At 38.3% G+C, this 16662-nt stretch overlaps 1 protein-coding gene across 1 annotated transcript in view; it reads right to left on the bottom strand.

Annotated features, from left to right (window-relative positions):
* The window catches only part of Asxl3 (ASXL transcriptional regulator 3), a 177305-nt gene that overhangs the window by 60488 nt on the left and 100155 nt on the right, over window positions 1–16662 (bottom strand). Inside the window, 3 exon segments of the mRNA XM_013125082.3 lie at window positions 3813–3976; window positions 13476–13595; window positions 14581–14698. Coding sequence (XP_012980536.1) covers window positions 3813–3976; window positions 13476–13595; window positions 14581–14698 — 402 coding nt within the window.

Raw genomic sequence — 16662 nt, 5'->3', positions numbered from 1 at the left:
ACAGATCAGGTACCTAGCTCTTTATATTCAAGGATGCACTCATGTAAAGAACTCAATGGTTGGTGAGCCTATTGGGTTATTTTAAGTGGGTAAAAAGGAAGAAACTTAGACTATTCAGGGCAGCAAAACATGAGAGTTAGGGTAGGGGCCTCTATTTACACTCCTAGGGGATTTCATATAAATTATAGACCCCTCCATGGGCTCCATCAGCTTGCATGAATACAATCAGATTGCATTCCCCTGTCTTCCCCATTCATTCCAGTCCAGGGAATTGGTGTGTGTAGTAATCTAGAAACTTTTAAGCTAAACTCAGAGAGCAGTACCATAGGCAGTTTGTATCAAGTCATTCATACATTATTCTTCCAGGTGACACCATCAAGCCCACTTTGTTTAGAGGAAACAGGAGCTACATTTTTAGTGTAACAGAGGGAGAAACGGAGAATGAGAGGGGAAGGAAGGAAGAAAGGGAGAGAAGTGAAAATGCGTCTAAATTTCTCTTTTCCAAATGCTGACGAGGTCAACAGAATGCTGTGCTCTTCCGAATTCCCAAAGATAAAATCTTAGTTGTTTTCTGCCCCTTCAAGAACCCCACACCACAGACAATTTGCCATTTGAACCTATTCATTCTGTAGTGAAAATGAGTACAGAAATCTGTCCTTTATAATTGCAAGGCTAATGCCCAAGGTCAGACCACCATCTGTTATCTCAACAATGCACTGTCTGCAACCCAGCCCCACTTTGTCTAACCTGCCCTACCTATCACTCATGGGGCTACTGGCTCCTGAGAGAAAAATCAGCATTGCATGTTCATTAGTCTTCTTTTCCTCCTCTATGTCTAGGCACTAAAATATCTATGTAATTGTATGCATATGCAACTTCTCATTGAAATAATCTCTGATGGTTTCTAATGGTTTCACACAAAGTTCCAAGAGGCTATGTAGCCTACAATCAGGTCTTAAAGTTTATAGGGCAATGTCATTCACACAGAAGGACTGAATCTACTGGGGAGTCATGTGGGCAGTTTGCAAACGCCATGCCCTCCTTCTGGAAGATGGTCTTTGCTTGAAATGTACTTTGCAGTGCTTTCAGGCATCGCTTCACTGTTCTTCCACACTACAGAGTGCATCTGGGTTAACTATTTTCATGTTCAATGACTTCAAAGGACTTTGTGCTCCTGTTTTGACACTTACATGCCCCCGTCATCTTGCTAAATTTGGTGTAGACCTACACATCCATTAATCTTATTCCATAATTATAGAGAAAGGGCACTGCATTACAAAGTGAGGCTTTCTGCTGTTATGCGTACCCACACAACTAACTCTCATATAGTGTCTGCATTCATCAAGTAAACAACGCGGAATGCATGCTCTGTAGATATTCCTTGAATAAATAACCTCCCAAAGGGCTAAATGTTATTCACGAATGGGTATTGTGCCAAATCCATGAATATTTCTTTCTTACAGTAGCTAGGAAATAAATGGAGTAATAGAAAGTGCTGTAGCTTGAATAAAATATCAGGTTCACACTATGGTCTCTTGGGTGAGTGCCTCCTTGCTAAATCTAGGACAATTTGTTACTTCTTCATTCCATTAGTACTTACGGTGTCTGTGGTATACGTAGTGTAAACAAGATAAATCACATACTTGTCAAAGTGGAGAAAACAACTGGATATGCTAACAAATGAACCTCCAAAGTTTTTCTTGACTCTTGAATTCCAGTCTCAATATAACAAGCAAATAAAATGACTGTCCATGGCTCCTCCCTATAGCCTGCTTCCAAGGTTATGAATCAACCCTGAAATTACATATGTTTGGGGAGGTAGAAGGAGCAGGCAAGAAAGAAGGAGAGGGAGAGGAAGAGAAAAAGGAGATGGAACATGAGATAAGGATGATGATGATGATTCCCCCACCCCAACCTTCCATTCTCCCACTTTGGGAACTAAAAATCATGTACTGATTATCCCTGCCTTCATGTTTCCCATGCTTGGCATTCTTTTCCAGTACTGAGAAATTACTTTCTTAAAAAGCAGTGTTCTTAAAATGACATGAGATAGAATGGGAAGAGGTGGGGATTAAGGGTCTGACATATGGCAGGGGCATGAATATGATAAATGCTATTATACACATGTGTGGGAACTTAATAAGGAAAAAAATAATCATTTTGTACAATCAGAATACACTAATAATGAGGGGAGAAATGTTACCTAACAACGACAATTATATGGGAAAGTCTTCAAAAGCAATGGTATTATTAGATTACACTCCACTCAAAAGATCTCAACTTTGACTGCAAGTAGCTGAGGACAAAGCTCAGCCCCTTCAGCTCAATACTAATGGAACTTTCCAGAGTCTATTTCTAGTGTCTTTACACAGCCATTTCTACTGTTCTTCTTATAATGGAGACTCCCACCAGTTAATTCTTTCTTTGGTAATTCTTGTTCTCGCTATTTCTCTATCTATTTTATTTCAATTCTGTCTGTATCTGTAGGTTAAAGAAAGACTCTTAACTTTGTCTCTGATACTTCTATTTGCATTTGTGCATAGAAAAACACCAAGAGCTTCTATTAGTCTAAGTGTGTCCATTTCTTCTCAGGGTTGGGCAATTTGGAAAAAGTATATGAAACCAAGTACAGTGTATTTAAACATTCACACCATGGGTATTGATTAAGCATTTACTGTCTACTATCTTAAAGCACCTAAAATATATCGGAGTCACCATGAAAGCTTATGTTTTTGTTGTTGTTGTTGTTGTTGTTCAACAGTGGCAAACCTCCCAATAAAATGTATCTGAAGTAAAATTAATCTCTTGGAAAATATGAATATATTAAAGAAATGCATAGAAATTTTAACAAACTATTAGTTATCAAAATGAAATTTATACGAAAAGAAGTGGGCAAGTTAGCAGAAAACTTAACCATATATAAAGCTATCAGAGTTATTTTGAGGGGCGTAAAAGTATGGAATCAGTGTTGCCCACTTCACAGATGGAACTCTCTGTTCAACATATACATTCATAAGTACACATACATTAGTTAAATATATGAACTGAAAAGTGCAGTGTCAGAATTTACTGAAATAAGAATTACAGAACAATGGATATATTATGCCAATAAAAAAGAATCAGAAAAAAATTTTCAAGATAGCACTTAATAATTTTTGCGACATTTAATAAATATTTATGTGAAGATTTTTCCCTTCTCTTTCCTAACAGAATGGTTTAGAAGTTGATTTATGCCTCCATTTACATGTCTATATTTGTATTTCTTTACTTTAGAAGCTTTCTAAAAATATATTTAGGGCATCTCTAGTTACAGCAAAAAGATAAAAGGTGATTATTTATAGGCACCATATTCTTGATGATAGGCTCTCAGAAGAAAATGCAAACATAAATTTTAAATGCCATTTGGAAAGAATCAGAATAAGAACATTAACATAATTTCTCAGAAACCCTGTTTTTTTATTACCAAATTTCAATATTCCCTCCAGGCAATAGAGCAGTTACTTCAAAGATTTATTTGATACTGTAATGTTTGATTTTTCTCTTTTCCTTTCCCAGTGTTGGTAGGCCGAGTTTTCATTCTACTATAGTGAACTGATTTGAATTTTGAGTAGGCTCATGACTAAGAATTTAAAAAATAATAGTTCTATTTTGGCAGACTGAAGACCTAAACCAACAGCATCAGTAACAAAACAGAGTAAGTTATGCACTACATTTTGTAAAGCAGTCCACTCAGACACTAGTTGCCTTGACAACATACCAGCTACTGCCCTGTACGATGGGGACTGGGAGGGAAGGCGCAGAACTCCACTTACCTGTCTGTCCACTTCTGGGAGCAGAAGCAGGAGATACTGCTGAAAATGCTGTGGGAAGGAAGCAAAGGTGTGCTTGTTTATTAATGCCCTCAGGTTAGTGTTGACAAGAATAGATCCAGGGGTCTCTATGTCAATGTCCTCAGCTTTGGTCCATTTCAAGTGTCCTGCGATGAATAAAGTAAGAGGTATAAATTTACTACAGAATGAAGAAACACATACACATGAACATAAGTATATATGCACTCATTGAACAGATATATCCAGTAATATGTTTATTTCTATTGCTTCTAAATATGATTTCCAGAGAAGAAATCAAAAAATAAACCTTTATTTTTAAGGTTAATATCTATCTTAGTTATATTTCAATCAATATTTATTTAATCAAATTATCAGCAAACCCCAATTCAAAAAGCCTAGTAATTATGAATGTCTTATTTTTTATTTGGTTTTCTTTTTCTGAAACAAGGTCTTACAGGGCAAACCAGGAATGCCTGGAGCTCTCCAAAAATCCAAGCTGGCCTTGAACTCGTGACAGACCTCATACCTAAGGCTCCTGTGATTATCAGAACATTTAGAAGCAGATACAAACAACTGTGAATAGGCATTCTGACTGCAAATAGCAGTCCCTGTGTTTCTGTTTTTAACTTATTGTGAGGATGGCAGAAAGCTGGTGTCTGATATCACTGAGTGGAATATTTTTAACATAAGGGCTGTCAGCTAAAGCAGTACACCAAATCTCATGGAAGATGTGTGCTTGTTCCCATTTTCATCTAAGTCAAAATTTGTCCAAACATCAAAAATAAAAATTCTTTGCAGGCATTTTGTACAAGAAATTAGCATCAGTGACAGCAATGAGATGAACAGAAACTTTCTAATGAATAACAGATAGTGCGCTGTCTTCACAGGACCAAGAAAAAAATAAAGATCAACCTAGTCTTGCTAGCTACTTACTTTTATATTTAGAATGCCTTTCACTCTCTACAAGTGGTATTATTCCTATTTCTAAGTGGAGGGTGGGGAAACTGGGAATGGTATGTAAACTAAAAATATTTAAAATACAAAAACCAAAAGCAAACAAAAATGATCAACTTAGAGCTTCATTAGTAGCTGTGTTTTTCACAATGGCAACATCCAAGAACATCTAAATATCCCAAACAGAAATTCTGTCCCTAAGGAAATCTTGCTAATAGAGCTAGTACTTGATGTTATTGACCAACAATTTCTACCAAAGGATCCCTTCTTCAGGGCACAAGTAGCAACACATACACAACTGTAGCGGCAATGGGAACTGACAATCAAATAATCATGAGTGCTTCTATATGCATACTAATTTTAGAAAATAAGACTAATGACTAACAGAAGTGAAAGCAAAGTTAAAATTAATTATGTATATGAAAACAAGGTACGGTGCATGTGACATGAGAGTGTGTATTAAACATGGACACTGAGAATAAATTTTGCTAAAACTCTACTCATAGCCTCAGAAGACAGACAAAGAACAATTTACCAAACTGATGAACAGAAGGAAAATTATTGGTCAAAGGGTTGACATTGAAGAAGAGGGGAATAAAACAAAAATGAAGTCCAAGAAAATCACAACAAACATAACCAATTTTTATGTGAGATTTAAAATGTAAAAATTTCACATATCCATTGCCTTCAAAATACTAATAATGGATTTAAAAACCAATAAAATGAAACAACAGGATATTGACTTAGTCAAAACAGAACACAAGAGAAACACTGATGAGAACGAAAGTGACCATCCATTGCATGTGTAAGTGACAATGGCCTCTGAGTCTCTGAATAAACAGGACAGGTTCAAAAGATAGAGCTGGGAGAAATTACAAAACCTGTCTGTCATTACAATGGTAGGAGAACTCTCAACAGACATGGATAAAGACTAACGCATCAAATTAAAAAGTAACTTAAAGAAGACAGATGGCTTTCATAAATCAGCACCGATACTCATGCAACAAACTGAAGACAGTGAACTGCACTATAACACCACAAATGACTAGTGAGTCTCAATAAACTAACATAAAACCACAGCACTCTTTCCAAAGGAACAAATTTACTGTAAGTTTCACCACACACAGGGCCAGCCACCCTTCAAGCCTCCCCACAATTAGCATAAGTTTGGGCCATTTCAGAGGGTCTTCAAAAATTGGAGAAAAAGAATGCCATTATTTGTAAAATGCTGTGCTAACTGATTTTAAAACTAAACTGCCTGTGTTAGAGGGGGAGGGGAAAAGTTTGAAATTTTAAGTGTTCAAATTATAAATTCAGTAAAATAATCATTGAGTAAAAACTCAGCAAAGGAGTTAATCATATAAACAATAAGAGTGGAGAACCATGTGGTAGAAAAGAATAATGATGTCTAGCAATATTAAAAGGTAGTATTTTTTAATTAAACAAGCAAAATTAGAAATTCCTGAAAAATTGCATAAACATAAATAGCAATAAAAAAACAGGGACATGGTTCTAGACACAGGACCAATTTAATGGGAAGATATAATTGAAAGCAGATTTTTTAAATGAAAAATACAATATTGTGAATTTTTTGATAAAATTTCTGAATAAAGATAAACTAATTTTATTGTATGCACACATTCGTGTATGGGAGGGGTAGGCATGTATGAGGGTCCACATGCACATGTATGCACATTTGTGGGGAAACTAAAGTTGAGAAGGGATGTCTTTCTCAATTGCTCTCTACTTCATATTTCGGGAACAATCTCTCACTGATACTAGGGGACCAGCAATTGGCTAAGCTATATGACAAAGAGCCCCACAAATCTTTCTGAGAAACAGGATTATAAGTGTATGCATTCACAGCCAAAGTCCTTTGGAAGTACTTTGTCTACTCAATCAAATCCCCAAGCCCTAAACTCCTTTAAGCTTATACATTTCCCAAGTTAATTTTAAGACAGAAAATAAAGTTAAACATAAAAAAGTGATCACATACATGCAGTGAGGAAAATAAAAATAACTTAATAATTAATGTAGTGTAGATAACTTTATCTTTATACAAAACTCCCTAAATGAAAAGTAAGAAGAAGGAGAAGGAGGGGGAGAGGAAGGGGCGGGGAAGGAGGAGGAACAGAACCACCCTCATCACCACCCTGCTCCTGAAGTGGCACAAGGTCATTTATGACCAAACCAAATAAAGATGTATGTTCAAAATATCCACCTAAGCAAAGCTATGCTTTATAATTCCGAAGAAAATACAGAATAGCTTAACAAAATTTGCTCTTATAGAGAACGCTTAATTCCATTTTAATTATCCTCACCCATGTATTCTTAATTGGCTTAAGAACAATCCAATTATATATGATTGTCTTATCTCATTAAAGCTGGCGCGGCACATCTCCCTATAGTGCCCACAGAAGGAAAGGCATGAAGTCCCTTTAGTGTCTAATTCCCAGACACTTAGCCTAGAGGGCTGTGGCAGCAGAGGCAGGCAGAGAAGACAGGGAAGCCACAGGAAGACTCAACACTACACTAGAGGGTCCCTGTTGTGGTAAAAACCAGGGTCTGTGTCCAGGCAAGGCCCTGTACCTTAATCCCCTGCTGTAATGTACTCAGAGAATTTTGCTATTACATCCCACTTGGGCTCATGCATTTGTGGATTGGGAGGAGTATGCTGCCTTAAAGACTCTTACTTCCTGATGATAACATGCCCAAGAAGTAGGTGCTATATGCACCAAAGAAGAGAAAGACCCAGAGTGAAGAAACACGAGGGTATGTCCAGGTGTGCACGTGCATGTGCACACACACACACACACACACACACACACACACAGGGAAAACAAGAGGAAAGCCCCAAACATGTGAGTTCCCAAACAATTCTAGTGTAGCCCCCAAACAGGCTTGACAATAGGCATCCTTCTCTGCTCAGCCATCATGTTTTGCCCAGGTTTTCACAGTTTTAACGATGCTGGAGAGCTACCTACAGATCTTAAGGCAGTGTTTAACAAGTTGAGGTTTCCATTTTTACATGTTCACCACCCAGTCTCTTTCTCAAGATACGTCCAACTGATAATCACTCAAAAATGGGTAAAACTCAGTTTTCTCCAATAGAGACTCACTGGGCATACAAACCACTCTTAAGACCAGGCCCATGCCCAACAGTAGTGGACCAACAGAAAACAAACTTTACTAGCAGATTCTTTGTCTCATAAGGTTTTGACAGAGAAATATATTGTTTTAGCCTTACAGGCCCCTTGCATATAGTTTATGGCTTCCATGTGTTGGGGGAATTCCTATGTGAAAGAACACATTTGCCAATGTATCTACATCTATATCCTATTTTTTCTTTGCATCTTTTTCTTACGGCTTTTTATTCCAATTTGTTTTTATTTTATTATTGTTCTTTAAATGTCTTCCTGTTTTCTAAGGAGATAGAAAGGGTGTGAATTCTGATGGGAGGGGTACTGGGAGAAATCTTAGAGGATTTTGGGGCAGGAAAACCATAAATAAGATATACTGTGTGGAAAAAATATTTTTAATAAAAAAGAAAAAATCCTCGGTTTCTTATTTATCCCCAAATTAACTAAACTTAGTACTTATAAAAAAACAGAGTGCTGGAATATATAATCTCTGGGAAAATAGCATTAAGCAATGCCAAAAGACTTTCAGGAAACAGGATATTTTGAATGAGATATAGTACTATTGTCCAACTTCATTTTCATTTTTCTTAATTAATTTATTTTTCAAAATATGGAACATTTTTTAAAACCAGAAGAATTTTGATTCTTTATTATAAAAAGATTAAACAAAAAAATTAATGTTGGAATGAATCCCAGAAGCTGGGTTCAATGAGGACATTATTAAAACTCCCTCAGAGACATCCATTAAAAGATTGGACATGTTGACCTGACAGGGGTTAGCTCTTGAATCCCAGACTGATGGCTGAGAATCCAGCATTCAAGACCCCCTGAATGTGGGTGTCAGTGAGGAGGCCTAGGTAATCTATTGAGCCTTGGGTAATAGATCAGTATATATCCCGGGTATACAAATGGACTTTGGACTCCCATCCAACAATGAGAGATGCACTCTCACCCTGAACTCTTGGGGTGGGTCTATTTCCTGCCCTGGATGAAATGACAGACTATGGACACACCCATGGAGGGCCTCACCCTCCCTGGGGAAATGAGGGGATATTGGGGGGTTGGGGGGAGGGCACGGGAGGAGGGGAGGGAAAGGGAGAGGGACCTGGAACTGACATGTGAAGCAACCTTGTTTCTAATTTAAATTTACATTAAAAAATAGATTGGGCTTGTTTAACAACAACAACAAAAAAATTAAACTCCTACTGTGTGACTGGATAGAAGGTACAATTAAGAATTGGTTTAGGACAGTGACCCTGAATTTAAATCACTTATATTTTACCTGGTGGGGGGAGGAAGGGGGATGATATGTAAAATTAGGAAACGTAAAAGAGAAGAAGGGGGAAGAAACTGTTAAGCCAGCTAAAGTTTTCCACAGAATACAACACTGGGAGATGAATGTGACTTCATCTTGTGGCACCCAGAGAGAATGTCAAGCATGCTGTCTGGATGACAGTGACCGTTGATCCAGGCTCACCAACTGCAATAGTGATGTACTGCCATTATACATGCCATTGGTCCTGAAGAAGGCTGGGCTTTATACATGCCATCGGTCCTGAAGAAGGCTGGGCATATGTGGGTGCAGGGTGAGGGGCTGCTTGCGGGATAATTAGAAGTGCCTTTTAATCCTGCCTGGGGAATCTTAGCATGATGATGAAAATTTAGGCTTAGAATATGAAGTGTAACGTTGACTTCACATTACTAATTTAAATTAGGCAGAACTTACAATATATCTTCTAATTTAGAATATTTTCAGCACATGAAGACTTGTACACTGCCACCAATACTGAAAGAAGGTAAAGCAAGTTCAAACCAGTTCTGAGACTAAAGTGTATCTGCCTCAGGTGGGAGAAACGGATGGGGGTGGTGCCCCCAGCTGGCTGGCTGAGGGGTTAGGGGGAAGGGTATTCCTTCCCTCTGATTCTGTACTTATCCATGAGTTCATTTAGAAAGTTCTTCCCTAAAGACACAGGTTCAAAGAGGAGACAGACATCATTGAAAACTTACTCCTGATTTATCTTGACTGGCTCACTAGCATGTTCAGTTGACATATTCATTCATTCATTCATTCATTCATTTCTCCAGTATTATCTCAGCGGCTGGCAAACAGAAGGGATACAAAAGGGAAGGGCAGGGCAGGAGGACCTCTGTCTCAAGGACCCAACAGTACCATGACAAGGAGAATACCAAATATCCTGACTCTGCTCCAACATTTTAAAAATCGCTATCTGGGCTGGGAACATCCTCAGCAGGTCAGGGTGCTTGTCGCCATTCCTGAAGGCCTGAGTTCAATCCCAGGAACCACATGCTAGAAGCTACTCAAGCCCCAGAAGTTGTCCTGTGACCTCCGCATTCACGCAGATAAATGCAATGATTTTTAAAATAATTTTAAAATCTGGACGACATGGTTTGTCCGAAGTTTGTCACCTGAGGGCTCTTTCCTCTACTGCTCCCTCTTTTTTCTTTATACTGCCGGGACATATAATAAGGTTAGTGGGCACAGCCAACTTCGTTTGCACAAAATCAGCTCCTCTGTTCAGCAGCTAGTTAGCTTAGGCACTCACAGGGGCTTTCCCAGGGGTCACAGGCAATTGGTATTTGACAGGTTTCTACTTTAACACTCTTGTTTCAAATCCCACCATGTCATTCTTTTGTTTGATACAGGGTTGGCCAAGAGATCTTAGAAGGGCCGTCTCTCTTTCCACATGCAACTTGAGTGCCCGCTGTTAAACACGGGGACAGACTCTTCAAGTAATATAGAATGTTCCCCAGTCACAACTCCAGTCATTGGATGCAGGGTAGATCTGCCATTCGAAGTCTGTTGAAGATGAATGGTTCAAATTGGAGGTGCACATGCCGTAGCCTGTATCTTAGCTATGATATTCATAAGAAGCCTTTTTAACTTCCAGCCCTCATATTTTTTTACTGAAAATGGAAACAATTTTATTATATAAAACTAAAGAATTAAATGAGACAAACTATATCATAAGTTGATCAGATGAGTCCAACCAACAGGCCCAGGATATCTTTCAATGGAGCTCAACAAGAAATCATAACTCATTAAACTATTACGGATACAGTTCTCAAGAGTGTAAACTTTGTAGAGGACAATGCCCTGTCCCTGCCTTAAAAGGGTGAATGTCTTGCCAACCAGTCGACTAACCATGGACTATGACTCTCCTCACCCACCCTAGGAAACAGCATCATTATTCTTACTATTTTGTCCTTACATGCAGCAAAATTGTCTAAGAAACTACTCCAGCATAAGTTTGAACATGTGCGATGGTCACTGGTGTGCATGATTACCTAGAGAAGCTGTCTGGCACCCTGTCTTTCAGGTGATCCTTAGAGTGAAACAGCATCAATAAAACATTAAACCTCAAAGTAATTCTGATTCTACTTCAGTGTGTACTTGAAGGTGATAACTACAACACACATGATCTGATGGATGGAAATGATCCAAGCCCTGGGGCTTCTGATAACGCAGCATGACCAAAGCCAGGCATGCCAAGGAAGATCATCCTAGATAGTGTCCTTGCATGCCGTTCTTTTCGCTGAAGTTGTAGTACATTACTAATCAATTAATTAATTTTGAGATAATATCTTACTATGTACTATGTAGCCTTGGCTAGTCTTGAACTCACAAAGATCTGTTTGCCTCTATTTCCTGAGTGTTGAAATCAAAGTCATTCACCACTCCACCTAGCTGTTTTGTTTGGGAGAGGGTCTTGCTATGTAGCTGGTTAGGTTTTTCACTTAGGCTTGAATTCCTGGCACAGCTTCAGCCTTGAACTCCCAAGTGTTAGAATTACAGAGGTATGCGCCACCCTGTATAGATAACACACACTTTTTAATTAAATGTCACTGATCTTTAAATCATACCTGGATTGGTCACAAGAATGAATATGTGTGTGGATGTGTCTCAGACGTCATTGTGCATATGTCATTTAGAATTTCCCATTTTAGGAGTGACTTAAATCACTCAGCCTGGAAAACAAACCTATTAGTGTGTATGTATCCATGGTGATTACCCAACACACAGAGACACATTTTGGATTACAGGAGATAACTATAAAAGTCTTGGAAGTGTTGGAAAACATGTAACCACACTATATTAAAGAGTTAATTTTTAAAAAAATGCTACTCCTTTCTCACAAATCTTTTACTTAAAGCTCCATCAGTCCTATCACAATGCCTTTTAGTGAAAGTGTGTCCTGGGATTTAGCAAATTTTCTAGCAAACAGTAGGCAATAAATAAAACTATCAAACCAATCAATCAAACAGTTACAATCTGTCTGGGATTTACCAAAATGAAAAACTCTACAAATAAAAAGAATCCTACATTGCCAAGCAGGTGGCAGGCACAGTAAAGGAGTTTAGGTCAGTAAGTTCATGGTTTTTACTGACCACTGTATCCAATATCCCTGTGTGTATGGGGGAGTTGTGGCTACATGAGGTGATAGGGAATACACATGTGTTCAAACAAACATACATACACACATACACCCTTACACATCACATGGGTATGTATGCACACGTGTGCATATGTAGCTAGGGGCAGACATTCAATGATTTCCTTGATTGTTCATCACTTTATCTCTGAAGGACACGGTCTCACACTGAACATGCTCCTGCTCATTGGCTGGCTAGACTGGATGACCAGCGAGTTTGTGAGCCGCCTGTCTCTATCCCCATTCCCCATTAGTGCTAGGGTTACAGACATAAAAGACTATGACCAGAAATCATATAGATAGCCTCTTGGGATCTGAACTCAGACCGTTAGCCTTTTTCAGAAGACACTTTATCCATTGAGATATTTACACACTACACCCAGCTCTCAAATATTCCATTGTTCTAGGTTGTATCATCATTGTGTATATTCAAAAGTCAGGGGCCCAAGTCTCTAAACAAAGTGTGTGTGGGGTGAGTTACAGGAGTCAGCCTAGGAAACACTGGTGTTTGTCTTTAATTCTCATACTTTAATTCTCATAGTGCAGTACACTCTTTGCAGGTCCTTACTAAAGCAAATGCAATCATTGTTACATTGTTAATAGCAAGACCCTTGTCCAGTGTCCAACACACCTCTCAGGTACTGAATACCATTTCTGTTTTGTAGACAGGTACTACAGAATATTTCAAACATCTCAAACAAAAATCAAGGCAGGGCAACCCTACTGCAGCAGACCCCATGACAGCATATTCTCCAATTCAATTAATCCTTCCAAGGAGTTTCATTTTCTTTCCCAGTCTAGAATATCCTAATAAGAGGAGGCTGCAGTATAATACTGCACTAGACAGAATCCCACCGACACAGGTAATTACTTGAATACACTTCTCACATTCATTTTGCTGTCTTTATCCTCTGCCTTGCCAGTAACATCACATTCTGTTACAAGCTTGAGAGTCAACAGAGAAACTACAATGCTCCCCTATTTAGCACTTTTTTGTTTAGATGAAGGAAGGATATTTTCAATTTCCTTGTTTAACCACGGAAAGAAAAAGTCTGTGTTTTTAAACGACATACATCTGTAAAATGTGAACCAGTACTCACCTAAACCAGACTTTTTTAAGCGCTTTAAGTGCTGACTTGTTTGTTTTCCAGTGGGAGATTTTTGCCCATGTTTCATTTCTTTATCTGAACTGTCTGCTTCCCCATTTTTAGACTCGGATCCTAAAAAAGGAAATAGTTATTATGCTGTTATCTTTCTCTCCCTATCCTTGACAAGAAACATGGAAAATTGTTTTAAGAACTACAGATATAATCTCTTTTTTCTTTTCCTGAATTAGTATACTACCTTAGCCACAATCTGAATCCCCTATTGGCTATAGAGAGAAAAGGCCAATAAATCAATCATCCTGGAAAAAAAAGTCAGAGCAGATGGCCTAATAGCAAAGTTTGACATGCATTTGCTGATCAAATAGCTTTTAAATAAAAGAGTTGGATCTTTGTAAAGATACATGAAGAAGCTTCAATACTATGATGCCATTTAGAGATTTGATATCAGACAGAGAGATGAAGGAAAAAGGAATTGGACGAAAAGGAAGGACCAGACCTTAATCAACAGTTATGCTGAATCAGGGAACAGAAAATGTGAACACTAATCCATAATGAATTCAACAGTTCACAGCTGATAAAGTGACAGGAGGCAAATTAGAAGAGCAGGTCAGGGCTTCACGGAGGTGCGAAGGATGTTGCAAGAATATAAACTCATAAAGGATTCTAGGCTTTTGCAGCAAACGCCGAAAAGCAAATTCACACTCAGAGAAAAACTACTTTCTGTGGTGTCGCACACGAGCGTGTAGTCCAGAATTCAAGAGAAAGCTAAAGCAAGGACAGCAACCCCCCGCACCAGGATCCACTTGCTCACACCTAGTGACATTAAGGAATTCAGTCACTTGATGACAAATAGCCTGGTGCCTTTAAAACACGGCAATTGGGAAATGCTCTGCAATTTTAGATCATCGAGAGGGTCAAGAGAGGCACCCATCTCTAACACAGATAAATATTATAGATATATGTACATATGTATAAAACTGAACCTCACAGGAAAGCATCTTTTCAATTTTAAAAGAAAAAGAAAAAAATCAAGCCATATCTTTTCGTGAGGAACTCTCCTCCGGGGAACGGCCGAGCATACAATATTTGAGTGCTTTACCTGAAGGCGAATCCGACTGCTCATCAGACACCTTTAATGGTGTCAAAACAACACGAGGAACAGTCTTGTTCACCATCATTGAGACTCCATTTCTTCTTTTCTGCTGCTGCCTCAAAGCCTATAAAACACGATAATAAAATACAACATAAAAGTGTATCCACAGTGATTTCAGGTTATTGAATTACATGATCCACTCGCTCATGACTATCTTCAATTCCACAGAGCCCCTGACTTGTCAGGATTCTTGGTAATCACCTTTGTCCATTTTCCCTCAAAAGCATAAAACTGAGCTTTGGCAAAGGGGTTTAAGCCTGAGGCCATTTCCAGTCTAATTCTGATAACAAAACCCCACAGAACGGTTTATTCCACCTTAGCAGCATGGCTTGAAAGCTGGTGGAACTTGATACCAGGGCTCCCAAGTAAAATAAATGTAAAATAAATGTTTCCAAACCAGGATAAAAATATATGTGTCTGTACTTCTCTCGCAGGTGCCTCGTCTCCAGAGCGCTGCTCAGTCAATCAGTTAACACCGGGTGTCATCAGTATGTACGGCATGTAAGAACTACTGTATTGATGCATTCACTCAGCCGTGGGGAGCGCTGCACAAAATCACCGAACATGGCAGGAATCATTTATTTCTGTGAAGGGAATCAGTCCTAATCTTGGAAAGCTTGCAGCCCTTGGCTTCTGTCTGCTTGACTTTGGCATTAACCTTCAGAACACGAACATGACGGGGTTTGGGCAAATCCAAGAAAAAATAGATAGAATAAATCTCTTCAAATGGGAATGCTTTGTGTTTCATAAATGAATCTGCCATGGTGATGATAATATAATAAAAGATATTTAAAAGTTTTGAAATACAGTTTTATCTAGCGGATCGCATTATGCAGAAAATTACCTGTAATAAAAAGGGTTTTAAGCACACAAAACAGGAAAAGCCATTAAAACCTGAAGCCAAAGGAATGCTGAAATTCCTCAAAAGGTTAAAAGGCTGCCCACGGGCTGGTCTCCAACCTTTTTATTCCTGGTTTCAGTGCAATTTCTACTAATTTTACAATGCCTCAGTTATATGATTAATGTGCTTTGACCAACAGTTGTCACAATCCCTGAAATACTGCCTTGACTGTATATTCCTTGGCTGTCAAAAATAATGGGATCTTATTTATACAGGCTATGAGCTGTATGTTTGACTTGTTGACCGTAAGACTTAGCAATGACATAATTACAGAAATGAAAAGTTAAACAATACTTAGAGGAAATTCAGATGAGATTTAAAGCCATATGACAGAATGAAGAGTTGGAGAATTTATTATAAATGATATATATACTAAAGATAATACCCTAGGATTCTGATATTTATAGTTTTTGTGAAGTCCCAGGCACGGTCAGGGAACCTGAGATGCAAAGATTGTGCTATCCATCTCACCTTAGCCTGCTGTCAATAATATGTTTAGTGAGGCCATGTGTACTATAAAGTATTTAAGAATTTACTCTTTCTTCAGGCTGTGTGCATAATTGGGCATAAATTGTGGAATATACTGGCATAAATTTTGCTCATCCTTTATATAAGAACTCAAAGCACTCTATATGTATTAACCTGACAATATAGGAGAGTTAGGCAAATCGGTGCCTCCAATTACAGCGGAGGCCTTCTTCACCCACTGTGTAAGTCTCCATAAGAGAATAAAGGCAGCCAGGAAATACAGCAATGGATCTCATGTGTCCAAGTATCACCAATATCAGTTCCTCCTGGAAAAACATTAACCGTCTAAAAATAACCTTTCTGTGTGTACACATGATGTTAGGGGATTATATTATGGAAGTGTTGATTAACAGTAAAAGAAAAAAAAACTAGACCTAATGCCCTAGACCTATACAAACAGTCAAAGATGCCATGCTTCTTTATAATCCATGGTCAGTAATAATAATAAAAAATAAAAACTTTCACCTTCAGCTTCTTGGGATGAAAGGGCTCTACAAGCAAAGATTTAACAATAAATAGAAACCATGGCAGACGGAATAAAAGAATAAAAGTCATGGCTACTGTGATTTATTGTCAGGTAAGAATAAAGAAATACTAAC

This window comes from Mesocricetus auratus, unplaced genomic scaffold (assembly GCF_017639785.1).
Source record: "Mesocricetus auratus isolate SY011 unplaced genomic scaffold, BCM_Maur_2.0 Super-Scaffold_100015, whole genome shotgun sequence".
NCBI lineage: Eukaryota > Metazoa > Chordata > Mammalia > Rodentia > Cricetidae > Mesocricetus > Mesocricetus auratus.
Note: the sequence above shows the minus strand (reverse complement) of the source record. Positions and strands in the feature narration are given on the sequence as shown.